Source organism: Saccopteryx bilineata, chromosome 12, assembly GCF_036850765.1.
Source record: "Saccopteryx bilineata isolate mSacBil1 chromosome 12, mSacBil1_pri_phased_curated, whole genome shotgun sequence".
Lineage (NCBI taxonomy): Eukaryota > Metazoa > Chordata > Mammalia > Chiroptera > Emballonuridae > Saccopteryx > Saccopteryx bilineata.
This window is the reverse complement of record NC_089501.1, coordinates 39,096,272-39,113,295: the sequence shown is the minus strand read 5'-3', so window position 1 is coordinate 39,113,295 and position 17,024 is coordinate 39,096,272. Positions and strand designations below refer to the sequence as shown.

The window sequence follows — 17,024 nt, the reverse complement described above, 5'->3', positions numbered from 1 at the left end:
TTAGTGGCATATCCAGGAAGAAGTGTTTAATTTCCTAACTTTTAGTTCCTTTAGGCAATCATTTTCTTCTGAGCTTGACATAACTTTTCAAAATCCAGCAATCACAAGTTTCTCTGTACTGTGTGACTTCTCAGGATACCCAGACTCCAAAGCATTGTGTACTCTGTGAGATATTAACAAGGACTCACAGCAAAAAGAATATATATTTAAAGTGAATGCTGTCTTAGCTCCTATACATATAAAAATCAAAATATGGTTTTAGAGCCATATTATTCAGAATTCTTAAGCTCTTCTTCAATTACCTCATCAAAAAATAGATTAAGCTGATTTTATGTTTTAAATCTCATTTTCTTCATTGTGAATTTATAGGTAGATCCTATTTGAAGAATCCTACCCAGTAAACAAAGGAATGATACGTGTTAAATCCAAATCATGATTTAATAATCTTTGCAGCACAATTCCAAGAAGCCAAGTAAATATGAAAACTTTGAACAGTTGGATTGGTTTTTTTTTTGTGCATAAATAAGCAAAGGTCCCGATGTACTCATATCAATGAAATAACATAGTTTATGCCATTTTTCTCTCATTTCTACACTCTTATCTCTTTCCAATAAACTCCTTCTAACTGGCTCTGGCCGGTTGGCTCAGTGGTAGAGCGTCGGCCTGGCATGCAGGAGTCCTGGGTTCGATTCCTGGCCAGGGCACACAGGAGAAACCCCTCCTTCCTCTCTGTCTCTCTCTTCCCCTCCCGCAGCCAAGGCTCCATTCGAGCAAAGTTGGCCCGGGCGCTGGGGATGGCTCTATGACTTCTGCCTCAGGCGCTAGAATGGCTCTGGTTACAACAGAGCAACGCCCCAGCTGGGTGGAGCATCGCCCCCTGGTGGGCATCCCGGGTGGATCACGGTCGGGTGCATGCGGGAGTCTGTCTGACTGCCTCCCCGTTTCCAACTTCAGAAAAAATACAAAAAAATAAAAACCTCTTCTAACTGGCTGATGAATAGATAGCATTAGGCACTTAAATGTATGTTTTGGTGATTGTCATTCATGTGTTAAGTCTATAAATACGCCCTGAGTGCTTGCTAACTGCCAGAAGGTGTTCCAGTGAACCAAACAGACAACCGTGCAACTATGGAACATACCACTGTCAAGGAGAGGAGTGACAAAGACTTTCAGATACAATTATTTAAATTATAATTATGATTAGTGCTTCAAAGAATAACACTCAAGAGCATAGAGCATACCTGCCCTACTCTGGGAACTCAAAGGCGTCCTTGAGTAAGTGACATTGGAGCTCAGACAAAAAAGAGGAGCCAGCCGTTGGTCAGGAGATGATGGAGGAAGGCGCTTGTGCAAAAGCCATGGGAAGACCCATGTGGTAGGGGGCACAGACTATGTGGCAAGGGCATAATTACTGGGCAAGAGTAGAATAAAGTAAAATTAGGATTAAATTGGGGAGGGTTAACTATTTAGGGTCTTAAAAGCCAAGTACTAATGATGGGCAGCCATTGAAAGATTTTACTGAGAAGAAAGAGGTAAATAGGCTTACACTTTATGATCCCTCCAGCTACTCTGTAGAAAAGGGAAGGAAGAGGGGATGAAGCACAGAAAGGAAGAACTAGCTGGCAAATTGCTCCAGCAGTCCATGTGTTCAGAGACAATTTTTTAAAAAGAGTAAAGTTGTGGATCTCATACAAACGCAATATTAACACGTGTCAAAGACTTCATTAACTAGGCCTGACCTGTGGTGGCGCAGTGGATAAAGCGTCGACCTGGAAATGCTGAGGTTGCCGGTTCGAAACCCTGGGCTTGCCTGGTCAAGGCACATATGGGAGTTGATGCTTCCAGCTCCTCCCCCCTTCTCTCTCTCTGTCTCTCTCTCCTCTCTGTCTCTCTCCTCTCTAAAAATGAATAAATAAATAAATAATAATAATAAAAAAGACTTCATTAACTAATAAGGGAACCAGTAAGGGGTTAAAACTGGTTCAAAGGCGAATTCAAAAAGCCATATATTTATATAAATGAAAGCTGAAATAAATCGATAATAGATGGAAAAACAGGCCTATCCAAGGGCAATCATCAGTCACATTCCAAGCTTCTTTAGGATTTTATGAATCAGTATCGTTTGCGTGGTTATCTGTTGTCTACGGCTCTCAGAGTTGTAGAGCATCCCAGAGATAAGGGAAGGCAGATAACCCAGATGGATGAGCTAGTGGGGCTCCTACTAATCTTTGTTGCCCATTTTAAAGTCTCGCAATTTTCCCAAGTCAGATAAGGTGCGTTGGCAAAAGAAGGTGTCCGTAAAGATAGAGAGAGACACGGACAACATTGAACATATATGATACGAACCAACAAGTTAAAGACTTTAGTTGGGGAGAAGGCCAGGGAGTTTGAAATGCCCAGGGAAGGAATTTAAAGCAAATTTGTAAATGGCAGAAGATGCCATCAGAGTCTGTTGGATTTCGTACCACATGGGGCCCTACTCCCCTAGAAGGGCTCACACAGGGAAGCAGCATGCTCAATCAATAATTCTATTTTAGAGTCCACCATGATGTACCAAAGGACATGGATAAAACAGTAATGACATAGAACTCATCCCCTTCAATGGGATTTGTTTTTGTTGTGCCACCCCTCGATGACCTAGTGACACCATGCCCAAATACAACCTTACCCCAGTGCAGTGGAAGCTAGGCTGTGGAAGGAGTCTGTGGAAATCTCCCAGTCTGTCCCTGACCCTTTCCTGATCACCAGTGTGGATGTAGTCTGACTTATGAACTTAGGACAGACAGCAGAAAATGAAAAAACAAACAAACAAACAAACAAATAAATAAATAAATAAATAAACGAACTTAGTGTCATTGCCATGAGTCCCCCACCTCACTATATCCAAATATTCATCATTTCTTTGATAAATTTGTTCCAGACTAATCCAAATTTCCTTTTTGACTCTGATTTCTTACTAGAGGAAATCTAACAGAAAATATTTCCAGGATCAGCTCTCTCCTTTTGATACCGCTTCTCCAAATAAAGCAGTTTATTTTTTTTTTTAGCTTCTGTATCAGTTTATATAACTGTAAATTTTACTAAAGATGATAACATTACCTGGCCTTCTCCTTGTCTTGACAATAATTATAAGCCTACAGGGACAAATAATTTATATGGGATTTAAAACCCCTGTTTTAATACTATAAAATAACATTCACATTATAAATGTAGAATTTTAAATATCAAGTTCATAAAATAATCTATTCTGGTACTACCGGAAATCCAAAGCACCCAGATGCTACCTGCACATCTATAATAAAACAAATTGATACTTTGCAAAAAAAAAAAAAAAAACCTATGTCTGCAAGCATGTCTATATTCTTGACCTTTCTGTCAAAGTCAGACAGTTTTCACATTCCTTACATTTTCAGAGGCAAGATAAAATGCCCCTCAACAAAAACCTGCAAAACCCAAAAATACATTGCAATTAAATAATCAACTTCAAATATTAGTATGTGGAGCAACTTTTTGAACCGCGCTGCTACTCAAAGCAACCTTAAAACCTTCTCATTTTGCTTCAAAGAAATACCAGTGTTTACTATCCTGACCTGTGTAACCTTTTCAACCAGAAAAATTTGAAAAGTAACTCAATTAAAATAGTTTTCATACTATTTAAAATACCATAATGGTGTCTCTCTGAGAAATATTTATTTTTCATTCTGCTGTAGTGTCCTCCTATAATCCATTAACCTGAAATTTTTCCTTCCACCTCAGAATGAGAGGACAAAATTCAGCAGTCTCTGGATTACCTAGTGACACCATGTGGAAACCAGTTCAATAACCAGTGGAAACACTTTGGGACTAGTTTGAAAACAACATTTCCAACTCCTCTCTTCAGCTTACTCTCCCCCTTAGAAAAGTGTAAATCAAAAACTTGATTATAATCCAAGTGGTTAGCAATACTGGGAAAGAACAGATCTTTGAGGAAAGAAATGAAGAAGTTCACAAGAAAAGAACAACATGGCAAGTAAACATGATTAGCTACCCCACCAGTATAAAAATTTTTCTGCACAGGGTAGAACAGCTGCCTCAGTGATAACAATTTGACTTTAACCAGGAAAAATGAAATCATCTACGTAAACACAAAATCTTCCCAATGATACATTAATTTCCTAAATAAACCCAGGATTCAGAGTCAAAAGAAGCCAACTGTCAGCTTGGTATCCAAAGACTGCCAGGTAAAAAATAAGAGCTAGTTACACTCTGAACTATTTTCACCAGAATGTCCATTTTGACCTACTATAAAAGAGAATAGGAGATGACGTCAGAGTAATGGCGGGGTAGGAAGCGATACCGATAAATCTCCCCCAAAACTCAACAAGATCTTCAACCAGAAACAGAAAAACCTATACTTGGAGCCTCCAAATGCTTCGCAATACACCCAAAGGTATGGTTGAGTGAAAAATTGGCTAAATATATAACCAAACCCCGAAGGAAATAGGGTGTAAGAAATGCTCCGCCTTCCTCACTAACCTAAACAGGGCGGCTTTCTCTGGTAACTGTGAATATAGAAACTGAGGCGGGCAAAGGGGGTGAATAGATCCAGGCCGCGGCACAAACGGCCGAACCAGGCTGTGGCATGGAGATCCAAGCTGAGGAAAATCTGATCCTGTGGCAACCTGGGCAATACAAGCTAACACTCGCGCCAAACCCAAACAAAGAAAGACAAGCAGAGCGGCCATTTTACCCGGTCTCCTGGTCTGCGTGTGCACAGTTAGTGGGTGAGAGATTTCTTCCTAGGCCCCGGGAGTGGGTCCCCGTGTTGCCCCACGGAGAGGCAGGGTCAGAGGCCTTTCTGTGGGCCGAGGGCAGAGTCTCTGGGCAGCCCCAGCGCCCTGGGAAAGCCACGCACGGGAGGGAGTGAGAACTAATTCCAACGGTGGAGATTTTCCGTGCTGGAGGGGGTTTCACTCAGAGCGTGAGACTGCTGGCCAGATATCCTGGTCGCAGACAGTCAGTGAGAGTTTCCTCCAAGCGCCCCAGAAGTGGGCGCCCGCCTGTGTTACCGGACAGAGTGGCAGAGCCAGAGGTCTTTGAGTGGGTGGAAAGCCCGCCTGATTATACTAGCAGCTCTGACTGACTGAGCCTTACCCAGAGCCCTGTGCTGAGTGGAAATAGAGTGGGGAGTTGCTAGCTCTTTGAGCCTCTTACTATCCAGGCAGAGGCAGCAGCAACCCCATAGCTAGATTATCAGGCTACTAATTGAGGAAGGAAAGACTAGGAGAAAGGCTCCAGGAACACGGACTCTCTCACTGTCGGAGCCTATAAATGCTAATGAGCCTCGACTGCCAACGAGACTGAAGCACAATACATGATATTGCCATAGAGACTTATCAACTGCAAACCTCTACCTGAGCGTGCCAAAGGGGCAGAACCCGGGGTACAGAGTCACCGACCAGGAAGAGGGAGAGAAAAGAAAAAGCAAGAAGATAACCTCTCAAAATCAAGAATAATCTGCAGACTTTATAACCTATCCCATTTTATTATATTTGTTCGTTTGTTTCTCTTATCTTCATTCTTGAGACTTTTTTTCCTCCTCCAATTTGGCCGATTAACTCTCTGCCGGTCTTACTCTCTCCTCTCCTTGAACTACACTACCCATCAGTGTTACATCTCCCATTATCTTTTCTCTTCTCTTCCTTTCTCTCTATGAGGGTTGCACTCCAAAACCCTTAACTCTCTCTCTCTCTCTCTCTCTCCTTTCTTTTTTCTTCTTTTAGTGGTTCCCTCTTTTTATCTCTCTCTCTCTTTCTTTTCTCCCTCTATATTAGTTTCTTCCTTTCTCCTTTACATCTCCTCTCATTCAAACCTCAATAACAAACAAATTATCTTATCTGGGACTCAAACTTATGTTTGTGGCATTTTGAGGGGAATTTACTTCACCTTTTTAACTCACTAGCAGTGCTCCCATCCCTGGCTCTCCATATTATCTAATTCTTGTTCCACTAAATACAATAGTAACTTTTTAATCTGTCCCCCCATTTTTCCGTTTTCCTCTTATTCCTCTCACCATAACTCTTAGACAACCAACACCTAAAAGCAAATCATTTTATTCTTGACACAAATTTTTTCCTTATTTGCTTTTTGTGGGTCCATACGCTCTTTTTTTTTCCTTCTTTTTCTTTTTTTTTTTGCCCCTTTATTACTTTTCCCCAATTCAGGCCCTCCATCACAGGCATTGTTTGTTATAATTCACAGTTCACCACAAGATTTTCTCAAGAAAGAGGGGAGAGGAGAAGAGAGGAAAAAAGGAGGGGAGGAATAATTTCCTTTTTTTTTAATTTTTATTTTATTTTATTTTTCTTTATTTCATTATTAATTTTTTTAAAAAAACAACTCTTTTCGATTTTTTTTAATTTTTTTTAACTTTTTATTTGTTATTAAATCTCATTAATATTATCAACAAAACCACCCTCAGATGCCATTAAGGAAGAGAAAATCGAATATCATGGATACAAAAGAAAGAGAGGTAACACAGCTAGATGAGGAAAAATCTATGGAGAAAAAAATTAATATATTGAAAACCTTGGAGCTAAATGACAGAGAATTCAAGATAGAAATCCTAAAAATCCTCCGAGATATACAAGAAAACACAGAAAGGCAATTTAGGGAGCTCAGAAAACAACTCAATGAACACAAAGAATATATGTCCAAGGAAATTGAAACTATAAAAACAAATCAAACAGAGATGAAAAACTCAATTCATGAGCTGAAAAACGAAGTAACAAGCTTAGCTAATAGAACAGGTCAGATAGAAGAGAGGATTAGTGAAATAGAAGACAAGCAACTTGAGGCACAACAGAGAGAAGAAGAAAGAGACTCAAAAATAAAAAAAAATGAGATAGCCCTACAAGAATTATCTGACTCCATCAAAAAGAATAACATAAGAATAATAGGTATATCAGAGGGAGAAGAGAGAGAAAATGGAATGGAGAACATACTCAAACAAATAATAGATGAGAACTTCCCAAGCCTGTGGAAAGAACTAAAGCCTCAAGTTCAAGAAGCAAACAGAACTCCGAGTTTTCTTAACCACAACAAACCTACTCCAAGGCATATCATAATGAAATTGACACAAACCAACAGCAAAGAAAAAATTCTCAAGGCAGCCAGGGAAAAGAAGAATACAACATATAAAGGAAGGCCCATTAGATTATCATCAGATTTCTCAGCAGAAACTCTACAAGCTAGAAGAGAGTGGACCCCAATATTTAAAGTCCTGAAAGAGAGGAACTTTCAGCCACGAATACTATACCCATCAAAGCTATCCTTCAAATATGAAGGAGAAATAAAAACTTTCACAGATACAGAAAAGATGAGGGAATTTATCATCAGAAAACCCCCACTCCAGGAATTACTAAAGGGGGTTCTCCAATCAGATACAAAGAACAAAAAAAAAAAACAGAGCCACAAGTAAAAGCTCCAAGAAGAACACAATAAAACCAAATTTAAACTGTGACAACAACAAAAAGAAAGAGGGGGAAAAGATGGAGATTAACAGTAGCAAAGGACGATGGAGTGCAAAAGTACTCACAAAATAGTTCGCTACAATGAACAGGGTAGGGACCCTTTTCATTACTCAAAGGTAACCACCATTGAAAAAACCACCACAGAAGCACATGAGATAAAAAAGATAGCAACAGAGGAAAGATGTATGGAATACAACCAAATAAAAACAAAAGATAGAAAAACGAAAGAGAAGGATCAAACAAGACACAAAACTAACAGAAAGCAAGATATAAAATGGCAATAGGGAACTCACAAGTATCAATAATTACACTAAATGTAAACAGATTAAACTCACCAATAAAAAGGCACAGAGTAGCAGAATGAATTAAAAAAGAAAATCCAACTGTATGCTGCCTACAGGAAACTCATCTAAGTAACAAGGATAAAAACAAATTCAAAGTGAAAGGCTGGAAAACAATACTCCAAGCAAATAACATCCAAAAAAAAGCAGGTGTAGCAATACTCATATCGGATAATGCTGACTACAAGACAGGAAAAGTACTCAGAGACAAAAATGGCCATTTCATAATGGCTAAGGGGACACTGAATCAAGAAGACATAACAATTCTTAATATATATGCACCAAACCAAGGAGCACCAAAATATATAAGACAGCTACTTATTGATCTTAAAACAAAAACTGACAAAAACACAATCATATTTGGAGACCTCAATACACCGCTGACGGCTCTAGATCGGTCATCCAAACAGAGAATCAATAAAGACATAGTGGCCTTAAACAAAACACTAGAGCACCTGGATATGATAGACATCTACAGGACATTTCATCCCAAAGTGACTGAGTATACATTTTTCTCCAGTGTACATGGATCATTCTCAAGAATTGACCATATGTTGGGCCACAAAAACAACATCAGCAAATTCAGAAAAATTGAAGTTGTACCAAGCATATTTTCTGATCATAAAGCCTTGAAACTAGAATTCAACTGCAAAAAAGAGGAAAAAAAATCCCACAAAAATGTGGAAACTAAACAACATACTTTTAAAAAATGAATGGGTCAAAGAAGAAATAAGTGCAGAGATCAAAAGATATATACAGACTAATGAAAATGACAATACGACATATCAGAATCTATGGGATGCAGCAAAAGCAGTGATAAGAGGGAAGTTCATATCGCTTCAGGCATATATGAACAAACAAGAGAGAGCCCAAGTGAACCACTTAACTTCCCACCTTAAGGAACTAGAAAAAGAAGAACAAAGACAACCCAAAACCAGCCGAAGAAAGGAGATAATAAAAATCAGAGCAGAAATAAATGAAATAGAGAACAGAAAAACTATAGAAAAAATTAATAGAACAAGTAGCTGCTTCTTTGAAAAGATCAACAAAATTGACAAACCCTTGGCAAGACTTACCAAGAAAAAAAGAGAAAGAACTCATATAAACAAAATCCAAAATGAAAGAGGAGAAATCACCACGGACACCATAGATATACAAAGAATTATTGTAGAATACTATGAAAAACTTTATGCCACTAAATTCAACAACCTGGAAGAAATGGATAAATTCCTAGAACAATACAACCTTCCTAGACTGAGTCAAGAAGAAGCAGAAAGCCTAAACAGACCTATCAGTAGAGAAGAAATAGAAAAAACCATTAAAAACCTCCCCAAAAATAAAAGTCCAGGCCCTGACGGCTATACCAGCGAATTTTATCAAACATTCAAAGAAGACTTGGTTCCTATTCTACTCAAAGTCTTCCAAAAAATTGAAGAAGAAGCAATGCTTCCAAACACATTTTATGAGGCCAAAATAACCCTCATGCCAAAACCAGGCAAGGATGGCACAAAAAAAGAAAACTACAGACCAATATCTCTAATGAATACAGATGCTAAAATACTAAACAAAATACTAGCAAATCGAATACAACAACATATTAAAAAAATAATACATCATGATCAAGTGGGATTCATCCCAGAATCTCAAGGATGGTTCAACATATGCAAAACGGTTAATGTAATACACCAAATCAACAAAACAAAGAACAAAAACCACATGATCTTATCAATAGACGCAGAAAAGGCTTTCGATAAAATACAACACAATTTTATGTTTAAGACTCTCAACAAAATGGGTATAGAAGGAAAATATTTCAACATGATAAAGGCCATATATGATAAACCATCAGCTAATATCATATTAAATGGCACTAAACTGAAGGCTTTCCCCCTTAAATCAGGAACAAGACAGGGTTGTCCACTCTCTCCACTCTTGTTTAATGTGGTACTAGAGGTTCTTGCCACAGCAATCAGACAAGACAAAGAAATAAAAGGCATCCATATCGGAAAAGAAGAAGTAAAGGTATCACTTTTTGCAGATGATATGATCCTATACATCGAAAACCCCAAAGAATCCACAAAAAGACTACTAGAAACAATAAGCCAATACAGTAAGGTTGCAGGATACAAAATTAACATACAGAAGTCAATAGCCTTTCTATATGCCAACAATGAAACAACTGAGAAGGAACTCAAAAGAATAATCCCCTTCACGATTGCAACAAAAAAAATAAAATACTTAGGAATAAACATAACAAAGAATGTAAAGGACTTATATAATGAAAACTATAAACCATTGTTAAGGGAAATCGAAAAAGATATAATGAGATGGAAGAATATACCTTGTTCTTGGCTAGGAAGAATAAATATAATCAAGATGGCCATATTACCCAAAGCAATATACAAATTTAATGCAATTCCCATCAAAATTCCAATGACGTTTTTTAAAGAAATAGAGCAAAAAATCATCACATTTATATGGAACTATAAAAAACCCCGAATAGCCAAAGCAATCCTAAAGAAAAAGAATGAAGCTGGGGGCATTACAATACCTGACTTCAAACTCTATTATAGGGCCACGACAATCAAAACAGCATGGTATTGGCAGAAAAATAGACACTCAGACCAATGGAACAGAATAGAAAGTCCAGAAATAAAACCACATATATATAGTCAAATAATTTTTGATAAAGGGGCCAACAACACACAATGGAGAAAAGAAAGCCTCTTCAATAAATGGTGCTGGGAAAACTGGAAAGCCACATGCAAAAGAATGAAACTGGACTACAGTCTCTCCCCCTGTACTAAAATTAACTCAAAATGGATCAAAGAACTAAACATAAGACCTGAAACAATTAAGTACATAGAAGAAGACATAGGTACTCAACTCATGGACCTGGGTTTTAAAGAGCATTTTATGAATTTGACTCCACAGGCAAGAGAAGTGAAGGCAAAAATTAATGAATGGGACTACATCAGACTAAGAAGTTTTTGCTCAGCAAGAGAAACTGATAACAAAATAAACAGAAAGCCAACTAAATGGGAAATGATATTTTCAAACAACAGCTCAGATAAGGGCCTAATATCCAAAATATACAAAGAACTCATAAAACTCAACAACAAACAAACAAACAATCCAATAAAAAAATGGGAAGAGGATATGAATAGACACTTCTCCCAGGAAGAAATACAAATGGCCAACAGATATATGAAAAGATGCTCATCTTCTTTAGCTATTAGCGAAATGCAAATCAAAACGGCAATGAGATACCACCTCACACCTGTTCGATTAGCTGTTATTAGCAAGACAGGTAATAGCAAATGTTGGAGAGGCTGTGGAGAAAAAGGAACCCTCATACACTGTTGGTGGGAATGTAAAGTAGTACAACCATTATGGAAGAAAGTATGGTGGTTCCTCAAAAAATGAAAATAGAACTACCTTATGACCCAGCAATCCCTCTACTGGGTATATATCCCAAAAACTCAGAAACATTGATACGTAAAGACACATGCAGCCCCATGTTCATTGCAGCATTGTTCACAGTGGCCAGGACATGGAAACAACCAAAAAGCCCATCAATAGATGACTAGATAAAGAAGATGTGGCACATATACACTATGGAATACTACTCAGCCATAAGAAATGATGACATCGGAACATTTACAGCAAAATGGTGGGATCTTGATAACATGATACGAAGCGAAATAAGTAATCAGAAAAAAGCAGGAACTGTATTATTCCATACGTAGGTGGGACATAATAGTGAAACTAAGAGACATTGATAAGAGTGTGGTGGTTACGGGGGGGGAGGGGGGATGGGAGAGGGAAAGGGGGTGGGGAGGGGCACAAAGAAAACAAGATAGAAGGTGACAGAGGACAATCTGACTTTGGGTGGTGGGTATGCAACATAATTGAACGACAAGATAACCTGGACTTGTTATCTTTGAATATATGTATCCTGATTTATTGTTGTCACCCCATTAAAAAAATAAAATTATTAAAAAATAAAAAAAATTAAAAAAAAAAAAATAAAAGAGAATAAAGAAAGAATAAATGGATCTGGCAGTCACATTTCATGGGGAAAATTCACGGGACATCCAACCAAATTCCATCAATCAGAATGAAGCAACTGACCCATCAGAAAGTTGTTGAAAGTCTTGCTTACCTTTGAAAAGCGAGCATTTATCCATTTGGTAAAAGTTTTCTTCTGCACGTCATTGTGTTCATCTGTGGGAGGTAAAAGGAGAATGAAGGCAAAAGTGTGAGATATTATACCTTTAGTAAGGCTGCTAAACAAGATCATCTCTATTCTGGAGAGTCTAAATCAGGCGTCCCCAAACTACGGCCCCACGGGCCACATGTGGCCCTCTGAGGCCATTTATCCGGCCCCCACCGCACTTCCAGTAGGGACACCTCTTTCATTGGTGGTCAGTGAGAGGAGCACTGTATGTGGCGGCCCTCCAACGGTCTGAGGGACAGTGAACTGGCCCCCTGTGTAAAAAGTTTGGGGACCTCTGGTCTAAATAGTCCTATTAGACTTCCTGAGACACAAGGATGCACAGCTAATGAAGAATGTGATAGCTGATGACGTCAGCACTTATGAACACTGCTAAGGCTTGAAGCAGAGGAGGGCTCAGGCACCTTTCCCAGGGGACTTGGCTCTCCACCCTGAGCATCAGTATAATGCCACCAGCCTGTATGTAAATCCACATTGGCAGGATGGAATCAGGACCTTACCTTTGAACTATTATATTCAATACAGACTTATATTTTGTTTAAGTAAAAGTGCAACAATCTAAAAATGTTAGCATGTTCAAAGCAAAACTTGAAGATATCCATTAAAAACTAAGAAATTCATAATTGCCCTCCTTTTTCTATGAGTGCTATACCTTCCAGAACAAAAACTAGCTTAAGGTTTAATGAAGTATAGTATAAGGCTCACAGTCAATTCCATACCCTGCTTTTCGGTAGTAAGAATGGCATGGTAAGGTTTTAATGATCTTGTTCTATAAAAACTATCCGAGTATTTTACAAGTAGAGAAATATTGCAAGCCACTTTTTTAAATGACCACAAATTCATTTTTCAAGGCACAACAAACGAAAATTGGCCTTCAAAATCTAATGCACCCTGAGCTTCTTAAAGATGGACAAAGATGTATAACTGGCTATAAGGGTGCAGGGTGGTTTAATGAAGAAATCAAAGGGGTTTAGAAACTAAGAGACCATATCCCAATCTACTAGCCTGTGGCCGTGGGTAAGTCATTATAAGGGCACCTAGCCTCTGAGTCCTCATCAGTGAAATGTGCATAAATAACACTCCGCTCATAGGACACTGTGAGGACTGGTGAATACAAGTGGAAAATACTTGGCAAAAAGTTGGTGTGTTCAGTTGTTTGTTGTTCTTGTATTGTTGTTATTGTAGTATATGTGTGATCAAGGCAAATAAACATCCATTTTACCCTTTCTGTTACTTCTAATCATATCCTCACCAATTCTCTAAGACAACCAGCAAGAGTCATTGTTGGGTAAGTCCTACAAAGCTGCCTGTTGACCATCTCTAAGTAGTTCTGAAGGCTACCTAAGGAGCACTTGGAACAGCGCAGAAGGCTGTGGTCCGGAGTATACCATCTTTTGCCATGTATAAGACACACCCTTTTTTGAAAAATTTGGGGTCTGAAAACTGGGTGCATCTTATACAGTGATTGTAGATCTTTTTACTTGCATTTCCAGCTTTTTTTGCTTGCTTTTGCGCTCATTGTTGAAGACAGTGATTCGTCATCAGACACAGATCAGGACAAGCTAATGGATGAGAGTTTTGACACTGATGAAGAGTTGTATGAATTTTATGATGATAAAATTTGAGTTCAATAACTTTATGTAATACATTTTTTTTTCAAATTCCGGGCCCGGAAATTAAGGTGTGTCTTCTACATGGGAAAATACGGTAAACACACTGCTTGTTCCACTACTGTCTGTACCACCGGGCTGCCCCCCCCCCACAATTACAGCAAAATAATTACAAGTGTGCTCTGCCCTCCATGCACCAATCTGAACGGGCTGCCTCCCACCTGGACCTCCTCACTCTTCTCTAACAGCACAACCAGAAGTCCACCCCTGACACGTCCCCACGCCTGTGGTATCTTTGGTCCTGCCCTCTTCTGGAAGGAGAGTTCATAACTAAAAGGTCATTCCTGGAATAAATATAGCAGCAACTTCAGAAAAGAGTGCACTTCTACAGATCTATAAAGGTAATCGGAGACTGACTCCAGGACACTACGGGGACAAGTCGCTTAAAAACAAAACTGCTCTCTAAGAAATTCCTGATGTTACTTGTGCTGAGAGGAGGACTTCCTTCCAGAAGGACAATGCTGTCAGCGTCAGCCTCGATTGCAGGCTTTCTGCCATCTGATCAATGCCAACTATAAGCCATTTATTAACCTAAAGCATTTGCTTACACACTCTGAACATCCCAGGCTTGACATCACACCCAAGAGGGACAAAGCTCAGATTATATCCAGCATATAAGGCAACCAGACACGTTAACAGCAAACAGAGCTCTACCAGCCCCACCAACATGAACATCACATTAAAATCTCTGTTCAACCTGACCAGGCGGTGGCACAGTGGATAGAGTGTCGGACTGGGATGCAGAGGACCCAGGTTTGAGACCCCAAGGTCGCCAGCTTGAGCGCGGGCTCATCTGGTTTGAGCTAAAGCCCACCAGCTTGAACCCAAGGTTGCTGGCTCCAGCAAGGTTTTACTTGGTCTGTTGAAGGCCCGCGGTCAAGGCACATATGAGAAAGCAATCAATGAACAACTAAGGTGTTGCAATGCACAATGAAAAACTAATGATTGATGCTTCTCATCTCTCTTCGTTCCTGTTTGTCTGTCCCTGTCTATCCCTCTCTCTGACTCACTCTCTGTCTCTGTAAAAAATAAATAAATAAATAAATTTTTAAAAACTCTGTGTTCAGAGAACTTAGAAAAATCCAATTATTTGTCTCACTACCTAAAAAATGTATTTTTGTAAATATTGCCATATCTATTATTCTTTAATGTTATGAACAAATATATATGTCATAAATACTAACTTCTGTTAGTTTTATAACATTCGTACAACTTAAGAATGTGTGACTAAAAATTGGAATAATTTTAAGGAATAAATATTACTACGTTTTATTTTATTTCTTAACCTCTATCTCTAGGTATTTAGCCTTCTTACTTTTAAAAACGTATTAAATTATTTAATACTATATAGGGTCCTCTACAGGTATAGAGTGGAATAAATAACCTATCACCTTATCAAATGATAAAAAAGATCTTTCCATTTTATCATATATACAACAAAATCAAATTTTAAAAATAGATTACCACCATACAGAGATGTTTATGAAAACTAATAAGGTAATGTTGCTTTGATCCTTGGGTCAAATCAAAGTCTGAGTTCAAGTCAAAGTAACTGATAAAAAATAAAATACTGGCTTGTAAAATATAATCAAACCAAAAACATTTCAAAAATACTCCAAAATTCATAAAAACCCTTTTATGTTAATTTTCTTGGTACAGTTAAAGGGAGGGGGAAAAGGGTTCATATTTCAATAAGCCTTGAGTTCACATTACCCATTTTTCAGACACACACACACACACACACACACACACACCTCTTACTTTCTGTCACGTAGGAATTCAGTAAAAGTACAGGAATTAGCCCATGGCTTTTCAATTATGAGATTAAAAATGCAACAAATTTGGAACGCTTGCTAGTACAGAACCGCCCTCCATACCACAGTAATGACGACCTTGGCCCAGGTCTCTGCATCCAGGAGGTAAAAACGTGCTAGCTAAGTAGTAGCAGAACATCTCAAAATCTAAGTCATACTATTCTGATCAATCATTTTGCCTTCCTAGAAATTTATACAGAATTTCAGTGGTCTCAATTCATTTAGCTCTCCATTATCAAGCCAATTAGTTAACTCACATATAACTATATTATTTATTTATGCATTTAATGAGTGAATATAATTTACAGTCCAAATATATATATTGTTTCAGGTATCCAAACACGTGCTTTCCTTAGATTTGAATTTTAGGAAAACATTTTGTTTCTGAAAGCCTTTTCTGACTCAGTAAATCTTACTCATTAATGACCTTTCTTCATTAGGAGGACAAACACGGGACTGAATAAGGAGAAGAAAAATGTGTTAAATCCCTCAAGGCTGATTTTCCAAATTCTTCCTCTAAATATTTTGCTCTTCTTAAAATGCTTTTGACATGCTCACACAGAGCCAGGGTCCTGGCTGCTGCCTAGCCTGGAATTTTATTTCTGGGATGGCTAAAAGAAATGAAGCAAGAAGCATCAACAAAGCTGCTTGATAAATCTTCAAAGAAACTAGTTTGAAATTTATTTCACTTAAGCAGCTCAAATGCATATCAAAAAATCCTTTAGTCTGACCTGCGGTGGGGCAGTGGGTAAAAGCATCGACCTGGAACACTGAGGTCACCGGTTCGAAACCCCGGGCTTCCCTGGTCAAGGCACATATGGGAGTTGATGCTTTCTGCTCCTCCCTCCCTCCCTTCTCTCTCTCTCTCTCTCTCTCTCTCTCTGTCTCTCTCTCTGTCTCTGTCTCCTCTCTCTAAAATGAATAAATAAAAATCTAAAAAAAAAATCCTTTAGCAGAACTTAGCGACAAATCTCAGTTTCAGCTTTAAACTAGAAATAGGGCTGAGGAATTAATTGTATCCCCTATGGAAACACACAAGTCACAGGAATATGCACACCACCATTAGAACTCTACTATTAGAGAGAAAACATGACCCTCGGTGCATTACTCAAAACAAATGATGAGTGTCCAGTTGGCTGACAATAACCTGAGTTCCATAAAATGCAACTATTGAGAAAAGAAGTCTTTAGAATTTAGGTCAAAAAAAGAAACGTCTTGTTGGGATGATTTCAAACTCCAATTGACTTCGTGGAAGCCTCTTTTGTGAAATTTAACACAACCTAGAAGCCAGTTTTTCATAAGGAAGGAGAGATGATTTCAGAAGCAATGGAAGCACTTCAGACCATATCCCTACTTCTTTTTCTAGGTACTGTATGTGAATCAACCCCCAAATAAATTTACTACTAAAGTTCAGGCATGCCATTATTCTCTCCTGCTTGGTAATACACAAC

The 17,024-nt window shown here is 38.5% G+C and overlaps 1 protein-coding gene across 6 annotated transcripts in view; it reads right to left on the bottom strand.

Moving 5' to 3' along the window:
• Positions 1-17,024, bottom strand: part of UTRN (utrophin) — a 510,071-nt gene that overhangs the window by 390,542 nt on the left and 102,505 nt on the right. For all 6 annotated transcript variants that reach the window (XM_066248060.1, XM_066248061.1, XM_066248058.1 and 3 more), the window contains one exon: positions 12,018-12,079. In XM_066248060.1, coding sequence (XP_066104157.1) covers positions 12,018-12,079 — 62 coding nt within the window. The remainder of the gene's footprint in view (positions 1-12,017; positions 12,080-17,024) is intronic.